General features: G+C 42.7%; 1 protein-coding gene across 1 annotated transcript in view; it reads left to right on the top strand.

Annotated features, from left to right (window-relative positions):
- The window catches only part of ror2 (receptor tyrosine kinase-like orphan receptor 2), a 51,643-nt gene that overhangs the window by 27,407 nt on the left and 6,962 nt on the right, over positions 1-17,274 (top strand). The window contains exons 2-7 of the mRNA XM_070989794.1: positions 3,193-3,264; positions 9,593-9,880; positions 10,265-10,295; positions 13,905-14,026; positions 14,184-14,498; positions 17,013-17,267. Of these exons, the coding sequence (XP_070845895.1) occupies positions 3,193-3,264; positions 9,593-9,880; positions 10,265-10,295; positions 13,905-14,026; positions 14,184-14,498; positions 17,013-17,267 (1,083 nt within the window). The remainder of the gene's footprint in view (positions 1-3,192; positions 3,265-9,592; positions 9,881-10,264; positions 10,296-13,904; positions 14,027-14,183; positions 14,499-17,012; positions 17,268-17,274) is intronic.

The raw sequence follows: 17,274 nt of genomic DNA, 5'->3' as shown, positions 1-17,274 counted from the left end.
ATCACAGCAGTTCCTCGCCTCACCTTTAAGAACGCCGCTGGCGAGGCGCATGGCAAGTTTCGAGGATGACTGAGACCGCACAGCAAAGTGTCCGACGGCCAAACTTCTCCCAGGATGAGACTGATGTCACTCATGTCTCATGACATCCGTTTGTCTTACGTTGCACACCCGTTTGTATATAGTTTATATACTGTTTTTTTTTTCTCTCTCTCTCTATATATATAGTTTTATATGGTGTTCTATATTTTGTGGTATATTTTGTTTATATATATATATATATATATGTATATATATATATATATTTTCTCAATATAAATATTTTGTTTTTATATTTGCTTTTTATAGATATAGTTCTCTCTCTTTTCTTTCTTTTCTAATTTTATTCTAATTCTATTCATGTAAGGAGCACTGCAACAAAAACAATTTCCCCTCAGGGATAAAGGATTTCTGATTCTGATTCTGATATCTAAATATGAGGTCCTCAGATGGTAAATCCTCGGTCTCCTCCTCATCCTCCTTAAAGCAATGATGTACTCCATCTTTGTAGATAACATTAAGCATTACTATGATAACATTTGTATTTGGAATGAAATGACGTGGGTAATAGCGGACAACAATCATCACTTACATTTTTTCCATGTGTTTGTCTCTCTCTGTCTCTCAAGTGCTCTGAGATATGCAGTAGATATGCTCTGTAGGATGCCACGGCTGTTTCTGGTTGGCACAGCGGCGTTAATTGATTAGTTTGCATCCCCGTTTCACCTGTGTACATTTGGTCGGGGTGAGTGACCATTACGCGTGCCGAACGCGCTTGCAATGTGGTCAGATGAGATACTGATCAAAATATATAAATTTAGGTCTGACTGTATGTGCTGACTCAGATAGTTGCATTGAATCGTGGCTGTTGCTAATTATTTGATCGCAGCCTGTGCCGCGCCGGTGGCAGAGTCGAAAATAGAGCCCAAGGTGAGTATCTGCAGTGGCATGTTATCTGCAATCACACACTGCGAACACACTGTAAGTGTAGGTAAAGATACTGTGACCTGTGGCATCTCCTGGCAGCATATGTTCTCAGGCTCTGATGGCATTGTGGCACAATCTAAACATGTGCACTAATACAAACAAATAGAAAATGCATGTATAAAGCTAAAGAAATAAGAAATCTTGCACACCAACACCCACATTTACATTTGAATGTGTGTGCTCTAGCTAGCTACTTTTTCTCTGCTTCTCTGCTACTTTTCTCAGCCTGAGGTGAATGGCCTGTAGTGATGCTCAGCAGTGTCGCCTGTGTGCTCTGCCCATTCATGTGTAAATGACAAGGAGCACTGAAACTAACAGGGCATATAGACCAGTCAATGACTCAACAACCCAGTGATTGCTAGAAACCCCATCCTCTTTATGTAAACGACCAGGACCTTCGGACTCTGCTTTCATATAATACCAGGCTTGTGTGGTTTGTGTGACGTGGTGAAATCAGCAGACGAGCTAAAATGGACATAAGCTATTTCCTTGTTTTCGCTACATGTGCATATAATTTCTTGAGGTATGAATTATGTTTCCTTTTGATGGCAATGCTAGGTATAGGCTTTTATCTGAGTTTCTCCCCATCATTCTGGTATGCTATAAGTTAGGATTGGTGCTTCCTAGCGTGACCATTGACCGTCTGAACTGCGGGCCTCTCACGCTGCCCCCTGTACAGGCGCCGTTCATATTGAAGAGAAAAAGATAGAAAGGCGTTTTTTGACTATCCTTTCAGAAGCATCCTGCTGAATTCTCTGAGCTTCTGTAGGAGCCTCCCCTCCTTAAGGATCCGATTCAGGCTGTGGCATTTAGAAGACATTTCAAGGATGTCAAAAGTGGTCAGAGATAATGGCCTAATATCTGTAGGAATGTGGTCTGTGGGGACTATGCTTGATATATCTTGGCTAGATGAAAAGACTGGAGATAATCTCCATGGCATGGCCAAGGCAGTGTAAATCCAAATCCAGCATTTGCATATGATACAGAAATATTCAGTGAAATAATCTCATGCTAAAAAAAAAAATGTCTCCATTTCTGCCTACATCAGTGGCTGGATGTGGGATGTGTAGAATTAAAATAGGGAAGGGTAGCTCCTGAAAGCAATAGTGCATGGGTTTATTCACTGCACTTTATGCACCACCAACTTCATCCACCACCCACATCTGTCAAACACATATTCTGTGTCAAAGGGAAGGCAGAAATCATTTCCAAGTCAAGATGAGCTAATGACCAAGCCATGCATCTCCTCACAAGCACCTGTTCCTGATTAGCCCCCAGGCAGAGTCGGGCCCAATCATACAGCGCAACCAGGGTATCCATTACACACATTCCTGATTTAAAAAATGTATTGTGTATACCAGAGGAAAAATTTTGTATGCCTCATAGATGAGCTGAGACAAGTGGGTGAGTGAGACAAGTGGGTGAGAGAACTCTGAAACAGTCAGACTTCCCAATGACTGTTATTGCACTGTTCTTTCAGTTTCAGGTGGATAGTATCCTCTAAACACAACAAAATGTCATCATAAAACCATATACAACTTAAACTGAAGCTTCCTTCAACATATCTGTCTGAACAGCAGACATCCTTCATTGTGAAGGTGAGAGAGGAGGGTGGTGAGCCATCAGTGGATGTGAAAGTGGACCTCTCAAACCAAGTGCAAAAGATGTTGAGTTTTTTGGATAGTCTGGGGGATAGGTTGATTACAGGGCTTTTCCGATTTTAATTTGTGATTGCCCTGAGGATGTTCTCGACAGCTGCAGGGTTGTTGGTGTTTGAATTATGCTCCACCCTTTTTATTCCATCTTGGAACATCTGATGACCTTCTTGAGGTTCTGTCTAGCCAGCCTGGATGTATTCATTCTTCCCTGAATGACTGCTCCTTGTGTCACCTGAGTTTTCTGTGCTGTTTTGTGATCAAGGGCTTATAGTTCTTTTACCTTATGATTATTTTGATTGAGAGGCAGACCTACTCACAGAATATGCAGATGCATATATATATAGTGTCAGCAAATACATTGTTGTGCTCAAGACCTCTCAGACTCCCAGTCAGTGCACTCCATGCCTTACGCTAATACTGTATGGTTTAGCCCTTTTCAGTTGCTGGCATGTCTTGTTTTATTTCAACTTTAGAATTAACTCTTATATCCTCTCTATGGCTGTTTCCGTAGTTGATCTAGGCCTGTCAGTGGATACAGATGGTCTGGCTGAAGCTCAGAGTGGAGCTGCACCTACAGCTGAAGGTAAGATAAATACTTATTGTTTGGTTTTCTGAGCTGTTAAGTGTCAGTTCAAAAAATTACCTACCAGCACGGAAAAGCTTACTAATCAATATGTTGTAAATCATTTGTTAAATCCATACAAAAAAAAAGATGTACTATGAACCACTGCGCTACTACTGCTACTATGAAGTACTATGAAGTACGTTGAAGTACTATGAACTGATGAACTATCCATCCATCCATTATCTATACCGCCTATCCCTTTCGGGGTTGCGGGGGGCTGGAGCCTGTCCCAGCTACAATGGGCGAGAGGCGGGGTAACCGGGGTAACCGGTCGCCAGCCGATTGCAGGGCCACATGCAAGGACAAACAACCATTCACACTCACACTCACACCTACGGACAATTTAGAGTCATCAATTAACCTAATGAGCATGTTTTTGGTCTGTGGGAGGAAGCCGGAGTACCCGGAGAGAACCCACGCATGCACGGGAAGAACATGCAAACTTCACACAGAAAGGCCCCGCCTGACCCGGGGATCGAACCGGCAACCTTCGTGCTGTGAGGCACGCGCACTACCTGCTGCGCCACCGTGCAGCCACTGATGAACTATTTCTTTATAAATAACAGTGACACTGTAAATATAAATAATAAATAACACTGTGACTGTGCACAGTTTTTTGGTATCTTGTCATGGCACTTAGGTTGCCCGGTTTGGAACTTTAGTGCTTATATAGAGGCCAAAACCAAAAGCTCATGAGCTTTATCTGACAACTGCACTATAGCTCGAGATGCTGCTCAGAAGAACTGATGTTTTCAAAGAGATGTTTACAGTAAATAACAAATTGTCATTTAACATTTCTGTTTTTATAGATTAAACAACTGTGTAAATTAGTTGGTTGGCATGTTTTTTTTAACTTTGGAGAGAGGTAGGCTAGTAGTTTCCCTCTTTATGATAAGATAAGCTAGCCAAGTCCCAGCTCCAGCTGAGTCTTAGGCACTAAACATGGTCCACACACAAGTATGCAAATATTTTGAGCTATGCAAGATCAATTTTACATGTCATTGCAGTGTGTCATCTGAAAATCTTGATGCATATATTTATGACGCTTTGTCACCTCATCCTTCAGATGGGAGTCCAATTGAAAATGTACAACGATCAGCCACAACACTAAAACCACACACACTACTCACCCAAACACCATACCTAATGTAGGATCTTGGTCTGATACCAAGCTACTGAGGTGTTTAACTCCCAGGAGTGACCTGGCTACGTGCTTCCGACACCTTACCATCTGCTGTATTGTTTCAATAAAGAGTTTGTGGCTCGTCTCATCTGTGGTGCATAATATAATCCATTTATTTTCCTTGTGCACAGTGAATACATAGTCTGAACATCTTCAAATGAACAGCAAATCATACGGTTCCTCTGTCCCGGTTGCCGCCACAGCAGTCAAAAATCAAATGCCCTATCAAACACATCCATCAAGGTGAGGTGACCTACCTAAATACCTGCACTCTTGGCGACAGGACAGCAACACCCCATGGCACATAACAGGAAATACTCCATAATAATTTTTGACCCCGAATCTTAATGAATATGGCGCCTACATACCAGAAGTACACTTCCTCATGGCATGATGACAATGGCCCCTCCCCAGCATGGCAGTCTGCCCTGGCACACCGCAAATACTGCTCAGGACAGGCCCAACATTTTAGCCAGAACTGAATTATCTGTATTATCTATATCTATTAAAGACACTTATTAGCATATATGATCTCCAATTTCTCTGATCTTTGCAATCTTTTGGTATTACAGAATGAAGGCCTCTGTCCAGGAAGGGAGGAGCTTCATTGGTTTTAAATAGTGGGAGCAATGATTCTGATGCTGGGGCATGGAGTGCAGCAGGGTAACAGCTCTGGGGAAGAAGCTGTTCCTGTGCATGCTGGTGCGGGAATGGAGGCTCCTGAACCTCCTACCAGATGGCAGAGGGGCAAACAGTCCATGGTAGGGTTGGGAGCTGTCACCATTGATGCTCTTGCCCTTCTTAGACACCGCTTGCGCTGGAGGTCCTTTAGCTGGGCACCAGTGCCATGTACTGGGCGGTTTTCACCACCCGTTGCACAGCCTTCCGCTCAGAGGCTGTACAGCTGCCGTACCATACTGAGATGCAGTTCACCATACTGAGATGCAGTTCACCATACTGAGATGCAGTTCAACTATCAAGCTCCTCTCCTGTGGAACCATCTTCTAGCCTCGGTCTGGAGGGCAGAAAATCTCCTGGACAAGCCCCTCCTCAATTTGGTGGCATCTTGTATTTTTTTTAGTTGATTTCAGTATTCAAGTCATCCAGTGTGCTTGTAAATTCTGTCAAATGCGTGCTTGAAATTTGATTAGTTATCCTTTCATATCTAACATCAAATCCTCTATATTAGGGGCGGCTGTGGTTCAGGAGGTAGAGCGGTCTTCCACGTATCAGTAGGTCGGTGGTTTGATCCCTGGCTTTGGCAGTCCACATGCCGAAGTATCCTTGGGCAAGATACTGAACCCCAAAATTGCCCCTGATCCCATCGGTGTGTGAGTGGATAACGTTCATAATGAGCAGGTGGCTTAGCTGCCGTATGAATCTGTGCAGCAATGGGTGAAAGCAGACTGGAGTTGTAAAAGCACTTTAAGTGGTCTTCAGACTAGAAAAGGGCTATACAAATACAGCCCATTTACCATTGTTACCCTGTGGCCAGGACTTTACTCACCACTTCTCAAATAGAGCTGACTGTAGCTGCTCTGCCCCCTTCATCTTTGACGTCACCATTTTCCTCTGGGTAGACTTCAGTAATGGTACTACTAGTTTCTTTTTTAGTTCTCTCTAAACGATTATCTATATATTTTTTCTAATTAGTACATGAATGTACTTTTTTATGCAATGAAATTTGGTATTCGCATGACAAAATCAAGTTATTCAGGACTCCAGATTTTGACGTTATGCAACATCATACTTACTGTTTTTGGGAAACTAATTTTACATCACTCATCTGAAGCCTACCCTGTGGAGAGTTCTGCTGTAGCTAGGATAGGAAGCTGGACACACATGTCTGTTTTTCCATTATATAAATCAAAAAGCAGATGGTATTAAGAGCCAGGGGACACATCTCCGTCCTTTGGTGAGCTCCTCGCTGGATCCACTTCAGTTTGCCTTCCAGCCTGGCATCGGGGTGGATGACACCGTCATCTTCCTCCAACACCGAGCTCTCTCTCACCTGGAGAAACCTGGGAGTACTGTGAGAATCATGTTTTTTGATTTCTCCAGTGCTTTCAATACCATTCAGCCTGCACTTCTGAGGGACAAACTTGAGCACACTGGGGTGAACCATCACCTCACACACTGGATTCTGTACTATCTCACCAACCGTCCACAGTATGTGAGGACCCGGGACTGTGTGTCCGACACGGTCGTCTGCAGCACGGGGGCCCCGCAGGGAACAGTCCTAGCTCTGTTCCTCTTCACCCTCTACACTGCAGACTTCTCATACAACACACCCACCTGTCACCTGCAGAAGTTCCCTGATGATGCCTCATCACAGATGGGGATGACAGAGAGTAGAGAGAACTGACACAGGACTTCGTGGACCGGTGCCAGTGGAACTGTCTCCAGATCAACGCAGGGAAAACCAAGCAACTGGTGGTGGATTTCCGCAGACGAATACTCTGCCCCCTGACACCGGTGAACATCCAAGGAACGGACATTGAGGTGGTGACATAAGTACCTGGCTGTTCACCTGAACAATAAACTGGACTGGACTCACAACACAACCGCACTTAACAAGAAAGGCCAGAGCAGACCTTATCTGCTTAGGAGACTGAGGTCTTTTGGAGTGCAGGGGGCACTCCTGAGGACTTTTTATGACACTGTGGTGGCATCAGTCATCTTCTATGGAGTGGTCTGCTGGGGGAGCAACATCTCGACAGCTGACTTGACAAACTGATCAAGAAGGCCAGCTCTGTCCTGGGATGCCCCCTCAACTCAGTGGAGGTGGTAGGAGAGAGGAGGATGATGGCTATGCTGTCATCCATGATCGAGAATGACTTCCACCCCCTGCAGGACACTTTAACAGCACTGGATAGCCCCTTCAGCGAGAGACTGCTTCACCCAAAGTGTGCGAAGGAACGTTATCGCAGGTCCTTCCTTTCTGCAGCAGTCAGACTTTACAACCAGCAGTGCTCCCAGTAGACCACACACTCACCAAGACCTTCGATATGACTGCACAATAATACACATCAACTGTGTTCACTTACACTGTGAAATTATTTTATCTGCTCATGTGATCTCAACTTAAGGTGCAATATGTTAATCTCTCAATCAGGTGTATTATTACTCCTATGTACAATATCAACACTCCAGTCAGGAGTACTATCATCCAATCAGTACCTGTTGTCCATATTTTTATATTCCTTGTTTATATTGTTTATATTGTCTGTTTGATATTTAATGTCTTTTTTTAATGATCCCTTATATTCCTGCTATCCACTTTGCTGCTGTAATATCTGAAATTTCACCACTGTGAGACTAATAAAGGTATATCTTATCTTATTTTTGAGACACATTTGTTGTGACTGACCAATTACCAGCATCTTGGCCAATCATGAACAGCAATCGGGCATCTATACCTTTGTAGTGTGACATACTAAATAACCTGTCATGCAACATCTGAGACACCCCATGACTGCCCAACAAAAAAGACTAGCATGTCTGAATTTTTTTGTTTTGACCGGTCTAGTGTGACATCTCCCACAACATTGTGATGTGTGCGCAGAGAAAGTAGGACCCAAATGTGGAGAGGAAATTCTCAAAAGTTTATTAAACGAAGTAGCAACAAAAAACAAAGGCAGAAATAATGATACTCAGTCTGAGGAACGATGTCTCTGCTGGAGGGAAACTCAACAGAACTGTAAGGAACAAAAATCTCCGTTAAGGGAAAAGGCACATAGGCAGACAAAAGCAAGCTGGTACTGGAGGGAAACTCGACAGCACTGTAAGGAACAAAAATCTCCGTTAAGGGAAAAAGCACACAGGCAGACAATACAACTCACAAGAGAAACACTGCACAAGGAAAAGGCGGCTGGAGGCGCGTGGCAGGGACCAGGAGATCGGGACCTGAGAGGAGCCTGCTTAAGAAAGGGAGACATAATGAGTAGAGATTAATGACAGGTGCGTCTGGCCACCGCTCACCTCAGATGAGATCAGCCCCACCCCTGCCACGCTCCAGCCCTGGGGAAACACAGAGGCAGAGTCAGAACAGATACGAAAAAACCCAGCCACAACAAACATGTTCCTGAGCATTTACCAACCAGGTGCTCTCTCCAGAGCACAGTGACGTAATAATGGCAAGGAGGAGGAGTAGGCATGCTGAGGTTTCTGCTGTCAGGTGGGACAACAGAAGAGAGGAAAAGTTTGTTGAGCTGTGGCAACAGTACCCCTGCCTATTTGAAGTTTCCTTGAGGGAGTACCATGACAGAGACAAAGACGAATGCTGGCAAGAAATAGTGGAAGCACTTCATCAGCCAGACAAGTAGCTGGCTATGCTGTCATAACATTATCCCCAGTCCTAATTGCAGGAATATGCTTATCATTACTCCAGTAGCATATGGTTAGCTAGCTTTTCAGGATCTAGATTCCAGATCTTATGTTAACGCACCCAAGCCTGCTCCTTGTCCAATTAAAATTATGGAAATAAAACACATAAACACATGCAAGTAGTGCAAGAGGCATGAGGTATAAACAGTATGAGGTAGGTGCAGGTAGTGCAAGTAATTTCTGTGAAACCCTAAAAACATGTGCAACACATTTTCTTTTAGCTGCTCAACAGATTCTCTTAATCTTATTAACACTGCTATTGTTTAACCATGAAGAGATTCTGTCACTTGACTTCTTTTTAACATTTAGTAGAGCAACAGTATTAAAAGCAGATGACAAGGTATTGTTGGAATGTTCAACCATGATCAATCTGTCCAGTTATTCAGCGTTAACCAACCATTGCTTACTGAGATTATTTAGGTATGCTATGTATGAAACCCTGGCTGTCTGAATCTGTGCTTGTGAGACTGTCATTGCTTCAGTGCACTTCCACGATAGAAATGCTGAGGCAAGGCATTGACTACTTATTTTGTTCATCATATTTTTGTTGCATATAAATTCACCGACATGTTAACAACATTAAAAACTTGATTTTCGTTGACAGGGGTCTTTTAATCAACAATACCGAAAAAAAGCATTATGTCCACCCCATTTTGCCCTTTTCTCAGTTTTAATATTTCCTTCAACTTTAAACCAATTGCATTTCATCTCCTCAAGGTTATTTTCTGGAGTTCCAGGAGCCAGTCAACAATATCACCCACTTCCAGGGCCAGACAGCCACATTGCACTGTAAAGTGGCAGGAAACCCACGACCATCCATCCGCTGGCTGAAGAACGACGCCCCCGTGGCCCAGGAGCAGGGACGCATAATAATTCGAAAGACAGAGGCAGGATCCAAGCTCCGCATCCAGGACCTGGACACAACAGATACTGGCTATTATCAGTGTGTTGCCTCCAACTCACTGAAGGTCATCTCTGCTACAGGTGTCCTATATGTCAAACTAGGTAAGGTTCATATTTATATTCATACTTTGACTTAGATAGAATTTGACTTGACTTAGAAATCACATGGACTAAATGTTGAGTTTAATTGATACACTGTAAAATATGACTGAGTGAAACACATTTTTATGATGCCTGTTTTTTTTAACATCTGTTCACATGAAGTTTGAATGAGACCAGTAGCTTGTTTATATAGTTTGTTTTTTCATTGACTGATTATATCGTTGAAGACCCTTATATATTGAAGTACCCTGTTTCTCTTACTGTAAAAGGTTTTTATTAAGTCATTAAGATGCCATGTCTTCTGCATTTAGAGTGACAAAGCTAAATGTGTGCTTGTTAAGACAGTTTTTAACATTTTATTATGTTTTAATTTTGGTCTCACAGGACAATTGCCCACACATGGACCAGATGAACCGTAAGTGAACATTTGTTATTTGTTTGAGAGAGTGTGAATAAATGTGTACAACAACAGTAAGAAAAGCTCTCTGAATTGAGGACATTCTCTTTACTTTTTTCTTTCTTTACTGCTCAACTTTTGGAAATTAAGATCTTTAAAGTATCAGCCACTCACTGCTGTGTTTGGAATGGAATGCACAAAAAAAATCATCAGAACGGAATAGTGAAATACTGAGTGTATTTAGCCACATCTTCACAATACTGATTACGACTGTTCAGAACATACTGAGCAGCAGGTGAAGAGTTGAGAAGCAGGTTAGATTGCAGATTTGATTTGAGAGAGAGAGAGAGAGAGAGAGAGAGAGAGAGAGAGAGAGAGAGAGAGAGAGAGAGAGAGAGAGAGAGAGAGAGATGGCGCTGCTGACGGCTGCCTCAGTGTGTTGGTGCTGTTGTTTCTCTTTCCATTCATGAAAGGGATGTCAACAAACTCTTCAGGAGACAGAACTCCACTGCAACTGCTACTGCTATTATTACATCCACTGTCACTACACTATTACTGTGATTGCATGTCTGTCTCTCTGTCTCTGTCTCTCTGTCTCTCTCTCTCTCTCTCTCTCTCTCTCTCTCTCTCCCTCTCTCCCTCTCTCTCTCTCTGACTGCATTTCTGTCTGTCTGTCTGTCTGTCTGTCTGTCTGTCTGTCTGTCTGTCTGTCTCACTCTCCCTCTCTTGCTCTCCCTCTCTCACCCAACCGGTCGAGGCAGATGGGCGCCCACCCAGAGTCAGGTTCTGCCCGAGGTTTCGGCCTGTTAAAAGGAAGTTTTTCCTCGCCACTGTTGCCAAGTGCTTGCTCATGGGGGAATTGTTGGTTTTCTGTAGATAAAAGAGCTTGGTCTGTACCAGCTCTATATGGAAAGTGTCCTAAGACAACTTCTGTTGTGATTTGGCGCTATACAAATAAAATTGAATTGAAATGAATAGAACCCCCGGAAAGCAGCTGGACTGGATTCTGTCTCCCCATCCACCTTGAAGCACTGCGCTGATCAGCTGTCTCCAGTGTTCACAGACATTTTTAACACCTCACTAGAGACATGTCATGTGCCATCCTGCTTCAAGTCTTCAACCATCATCCCAGTTCCCAAGAAGCCAAGGACCACAGAACTTAATGACTTCAGACCGGTCGCCCTGACCTCTGTGGTCATGAAGTCCTTTGAGCACCTTGTGCTCTCACATCTCAAAAACATCACCAACCCTCTCCTGGACCCCCTGCAGTTTGCCTACAGAGCCAACAGGTCCGTAGATGATGCAGTCAACTTGGCCCTCCACTCTATCCTCCAGCACCTGGACTCCGCAGGAACCTACGCTAGGATCCTGTTTGTGGATTTCAGCTCTGCTTTTAATACCATCATCCCAATTCTGCTTCAGGAGAAGCTCTCCCAGCTGAGCGTGCCTGACTCTACCTGCAGGTGGATTACAGACTTCCTGTCTGACAGGAAACAGTGTGTGAAGCTGGGGAAACACATCTCCGACGCAAAGACCATCAGCACCGGATCCCCTCAGGGCCATGTCCCTGTCCCTGTACACGAACAGCTGCACCTCCAGTCACCAGTCTGTCAAGCTCCTGAAGTTTGCGGACGTCGCCACCCTCATCGGACTCATCTCTGATGGGTGACGATGAGTCCGCCTACAGGTTGACCATCTCGCGACCTGGTGCAACCATAACAACCTAGAGCTCAACACTCTAAGGACAATGGAGATGGTTGTGGACTACAGGCAGAACTACAGAAGAACTCAGCCTCACCTGCCCCATCACCCTCTCTGACTCCACTATTGACACTGTGGAGTCTTTCCGCTTTCTGGGAACTATCATCTCCCAGGACCTCAAGTGCGAGCTGAACATCAGCTCCCTAATCAAGAAAGCACAGCAGAGGATGTACTTCCTACGGCAGGTGAAGAAGTTCAATCTGCCAAAGACAATGATGGTGCACTTCTACACAGCCATCTTTGAGTCCATCCTCACTGCTGCCACCGCCAAGGACAAGGGCAGACTGCAGCGTGTCATGAGGTCTGCAGAGAAGGTGATCGGCTGCAATCTTCCATCTCTTCAGTACCTGTACGCCTCCAGGACCCTGAGGCATGTAGGAAAGATTGTGGCTGATCTCTCCCACCCCGGACACAAACTCTTTGAGACACTCCCCTCTGTTTTTGAAAAAACAGACTGTACTTCTGGAAAAAAAAGACTTGTGTACATATATTTATATTGTTATATTTTTTACTTTTTTATTTGTTTCTTTTTAATAGATGTGTCATGCACCAACCTCACCAAAGCAAATTCCTCGTATGTGTAAAATCATACTTGGCAATAAAGCTTTTTCTGATTTCTGATTTGAGGAGACATTTTGCTACTTTTTTCAGAGAAAACACAGCATAGAAAGCCTGATAAGGATTGAGCTCAACAACATTTTAAGTCAGGCAAAGATGAAATATGGTACTTCACACATGCTTGAATCAGATTAGGTTACAATAAAGTACAGAGCAGGTATGACCTAGTGTATCTCATTCTGATTTTGCCAAATTGCATCATCTATGTCCATTGATGTCAGACTAGCTTGGGCAACTGGTGATTATGGCTTGCCAAGTAGGGGTACATCTTCTACTTTCTCATGTCCTCAGTGTTGGAGATCAGAGACAGAATCTTCAGCTTGACTTCATGTCCAGGGCTACCTCATGCAGGTATTCATGTTAAAAAGGCTCTTGTTAGTTTAAAGTCAAAGAAACAAAACAAAAACAAAACTGAAATGTACTCCACAAACCACATTTAAATGTTTTTGGACTGATTTCTTGGTATTCAACAAAAAATACAGTATCACTGTATAATAACACAATAGAACTGAGTCAAAAAATAAAGACGCTTTTTCAGGTGATGTGTTGGAAACACAATTTGCTTCAGAAGCAATGATCAAAGCAGTATAATTTCAGCACATAATAACAAACAAGTAGTTGCACTAGTAATTTGGCAGTGGCAAGGCAGAATGATTGTAACACTTGCAAAAGAAATGGTAGAATTTAAATAACTCTGCAAAGATTTATGTTAAAAAGCAGTTAATTGTTTCTTAGGAGTCTGTGTTGAGTCATCATTCAATGTTGATACAAAAAATATCACATCAGTGAGTACATTTTAATTTGTATAACAGAATTATAACAGAGATAGTAATAATAGAAGTAGCAGAATTTTCTGAAAGTTTTTTCTTATTCTCATATATAGCTTTCATGGAGTGCAAATTTTTATTTGCTAACTTCAGCATGAATGTTAACCATATGCCCAGATTTTATAGAACTTGAGCTTAATGTAGCAAAAAAGCATTAAAATACACTTCATCATATCACAAAGTAAAACACACAAGTGGTGAGCCTCACTCCATATTTGCTTGTAAATGACAGAGCCTAGTCAACCCAGAAGTCTGTTCTTAAATTATTTCAAACATGCTGTTAGAATTTCTGAATTGTGACTTCTCAACTGACATAAACACACAAACACACATACATACAAACACACAAAAAATAATAAATAAATAAAAATAAATAAAACAAAACATTTGTACCTAAATCAAAGTTTGTTCTCCCTTTCAGGTCTCGTGAAAAAGGTTTCTGCCAGCCGTATCGAGGCATTGCCTGTGCTCGCTTCATCGGCAACCAGAGCATTTATGTTGAGTCTCTGCAGATGCAGGGAGAGAGTGAAAACCGCATCACAGGTAAGGAAACCGACTGGCTCTCTCGGGTGACATATTAAACTATTATCAATAAACAACAGGATATAATTCTAATTCTGAGATCAGCTATGTGGGAGCATAACATGTGGGAAACAGTGTTATATATATATATTTGATTCATATCTCTCTCCCCCTCAAGCTGCCTTCACCATGATTGGCACCTCCACACACCTATCAGATCAGTGTTCCAGGTTTGCCATCCCGTCCTTCTGCTATTACATCTTCCCTCTGTGTGATGAGGACTCTCAGATCCCTCAGCGGCGTCAGCTCTGTCGTGATGAGTGTGAGGCACTGGAGAATGATCTGTGCCAAGCTGAGTACACCATTGCCCGCTCCAATCCCATGATCCTCATGCAGCTGGAGCTCCCCAGCTGTCACCTGCTGCCACGGTCGGGCACGCCTGATGCTGCTTCCTGTATGAGGATAGGAGTGCCACCAGAAAAACTGCGTCCATGTAGGTGGATGTCATGCACACATTGAAGTTACTGAAACAACTTGCTCATGAATATATTAATAAATTAGTACAACAGTTTGTCATTAAATTCTCAGACAGGCTGTCATTTTGGCATACCTGTTTAATGCACTGAAAACTACAAAGGAATCACATCAAACTCAAAGTACAAACAACCAGAAACTAGTCATTTGGCAGACGCTTTTATCCAAAGCGACATACATATGAATTCACACGCTGATGGTACAACACGGGGGGCAGTTTTTGGGTTCAGTATCTGCCCAAGGATTCTTGGGCCTGCCAAGGCCAGGGATCATACCATCGATCTCCTGGTGGACGACCACTATTTCTCCTGTGCCACAGTTGCTAGTCATAGTGAGTCATAGTCTCACAGCCACTGGATAAGGGGACCTGCGGCAGTATACCTTCTTACTCAGTGGATGCCCCCACTTTCTCATGCAGAGGTTGAGAGGGGTTATCCATGATTGATGTCAGCTTGCCTAACGTCCTCCTCTCACTGACCTTGATGGGGTCAATGCTAGTTATTGGTTTTATCATCCACCCTCTGAACCTGCAGGTGTGATAGATGATTTATTTGATTTGATATCCAGCTATGATTGTTCAAAACTTCTTTCCCGGGGCGACATGAACATTAATTGATTAAATAACGAATCTGATAATTACAGCATGTCTTCATTTTCTCCCCACTCGACTTGATCCAAAAAAAAAAGAAAAGGCCACACTCTTTATTATTACATTATCTTAGCCAATAGACAACCGCATTATAAATCTAGTGGTATTTTCCCTCTTGACTAAAGTGACCACTGTCCAAAAGCATGCATCTGTGACATGAAATTACAAAGATCCAAACCATCTATCACAGTCCACAGGAATTTCAAACAATTTTCTGAACAAGCTTTTTTGTCTGATTTGTACTACAGTGATTTTGGGTTTACTATGACAATTGCTGAGGTTAAGTCAAAAACAGGAACAAACATTGGTCCTGCTCAGAAATTGCAGATATATGTTATGTGCTTGGGATGCCTGGCACAAGGCCCACATGACTAAGCCATCCGCTGATTGACAATATTTTTGCAGCGTAATATTTGTCTCCATGTTATTCAAAATAGCAAATCATCATTTTATGTCTCTTCACATTCTGAAAGTGAAGGAAACCCAGCTAAGTTTTGGAAAACAGCTAAATCATTATCACATAATTGTTCATCCTTACCTTCTGAATGAGTTCAAGGTTCTACCACTATCTCAAGAGTATATGTGATACATTCAATGCAAACCTTTTATTAAATTTTTTATTTAACACTCTGGTTTTAAATTTTAGGCTCATTCACGCTAGTATAGTACTGTGAAACCAACGTCAAATGTCTTCAATGACGTTGCTTTAGATAATAAGCATCACTGTCACCCATTTTTTTATTGGATTATTTACTTAATTCTCAAGGCTTTTAATACTTTTGATCATCAAATTCTTTGGACATGCTTGTAATGTATTTAATTTGATGAAAAATTTGTATTTGGTTTACAAATTATCTCAGTGGCAGAACGCCACCTGTTTGGACTATTCATTCATGAGTGTTACCAAAGGTGTGCCACACAGTTCTATTCTAGGACCACGTTTACTCACAATTTTTCTAAATTGATTAGGTGAGGAAATTAAGAAACAGCACAGTGCATCAGTAAGTGGACAATGCCATTATATATACACAACAGTAATGTAATTTTTAGATGTATTTTATATGTGCTGCTATTAGGGTGTAGCTTACTTTCAATGGCCTTCCCTGATTAAATAAAGGTAATACATATTCTACAACAGGTTGCTCAACGAAATGTAAGCTGTAGTCCCAGTTTCGCTTTACTCAAGGAAAACTGTTTTGGAGTGTGAAGGATGAGTTGGGGAGTGTCACAGCCTGAAAAACAAAGCTGCTCTGCAATCTGGTTGTATGGCAGCAGATACTTCTGTGTCACCTGCCAGACAGCAGTCAGGTGATCAGCTTCGGCTGGGGCAGGTGTGTGGGCTCTATGCAGGCATCTCACCGTAATGCTATCACTGATGCTTGGTATATGGTTACCAGTAATGCTCTGGGTAGTTTTAATCACCCTCTGCAGAGCCCTTTTGTCCTGGGTCCTGGGTTTATCTTGTCAGCATGCTTTTAGTTGCTCCTCTGTAAAACTTGATCAGAACTTGCCACTGGAAAAAAAGTAAAAATAATGAAAATAAGCACATTTCCCAAAATGTTGAAGTATTCCATCCAAATTAGTAATTAATGCATTAGGTAACATACAGAAAAAAGGCAACACAATATGAATAATATCAAAACAACAGTCCTGTTAAAATTTGTAACCCTGTTTGTTGCACACCACAGGGCTATAACGTTATATGTCAATGCTATCTGCAGATATGTCCTAAATATGGAATAATTTTGTGAACCCACAAAATGTAAGTCACCTTTCTTAGTGTGTAGGAATATCCATAATGAGTCACTATCTGCTGCTCTACAGATTACCCCTCAGACCACAGCTGCTACAATGGAAGTGGGGCTGACTACAGGGGTACAGTCAGCATCACTAAATCTGGTCATCACTGTCAGCCGTGGAATGCTCAGTACCCTCACAGTCACCACCTGTCCCAGGAATACCCTGAGCTCTGGGGAAGTCACAACTTCTGCCGTAACCCAGGAGGCCAGATGCAGGCTCCCTGGTGCTTCACCCTGGACCCTCAGGTCAGGGTGGATCTGTGTGACATCCAATCTTGTAGTAAGTA

Source organism: Chaetodon trifascialis, chromosome 20, assembly GCF_039877785.1.
Source record: "Chaetodon trifascialis isolate fChaTrf1 chromosome 20, fChaTrf1.hap1, whole genome shotgun sequence".
In the NCBI taxonomy this organism is placed as follows: domain Eukaryota; kingdom Metazoa; phylum Chordata; class Actinopteri; order Chaetodontiformes; family Chaetodontidae; genus Chaetodon; species Chaetodon trifascialis.
The sequence above is the reverse complement of the archived record's forward strand: the minus strand, read 5'-3'. Positions and strand labels throughout refer to the sequence as shown.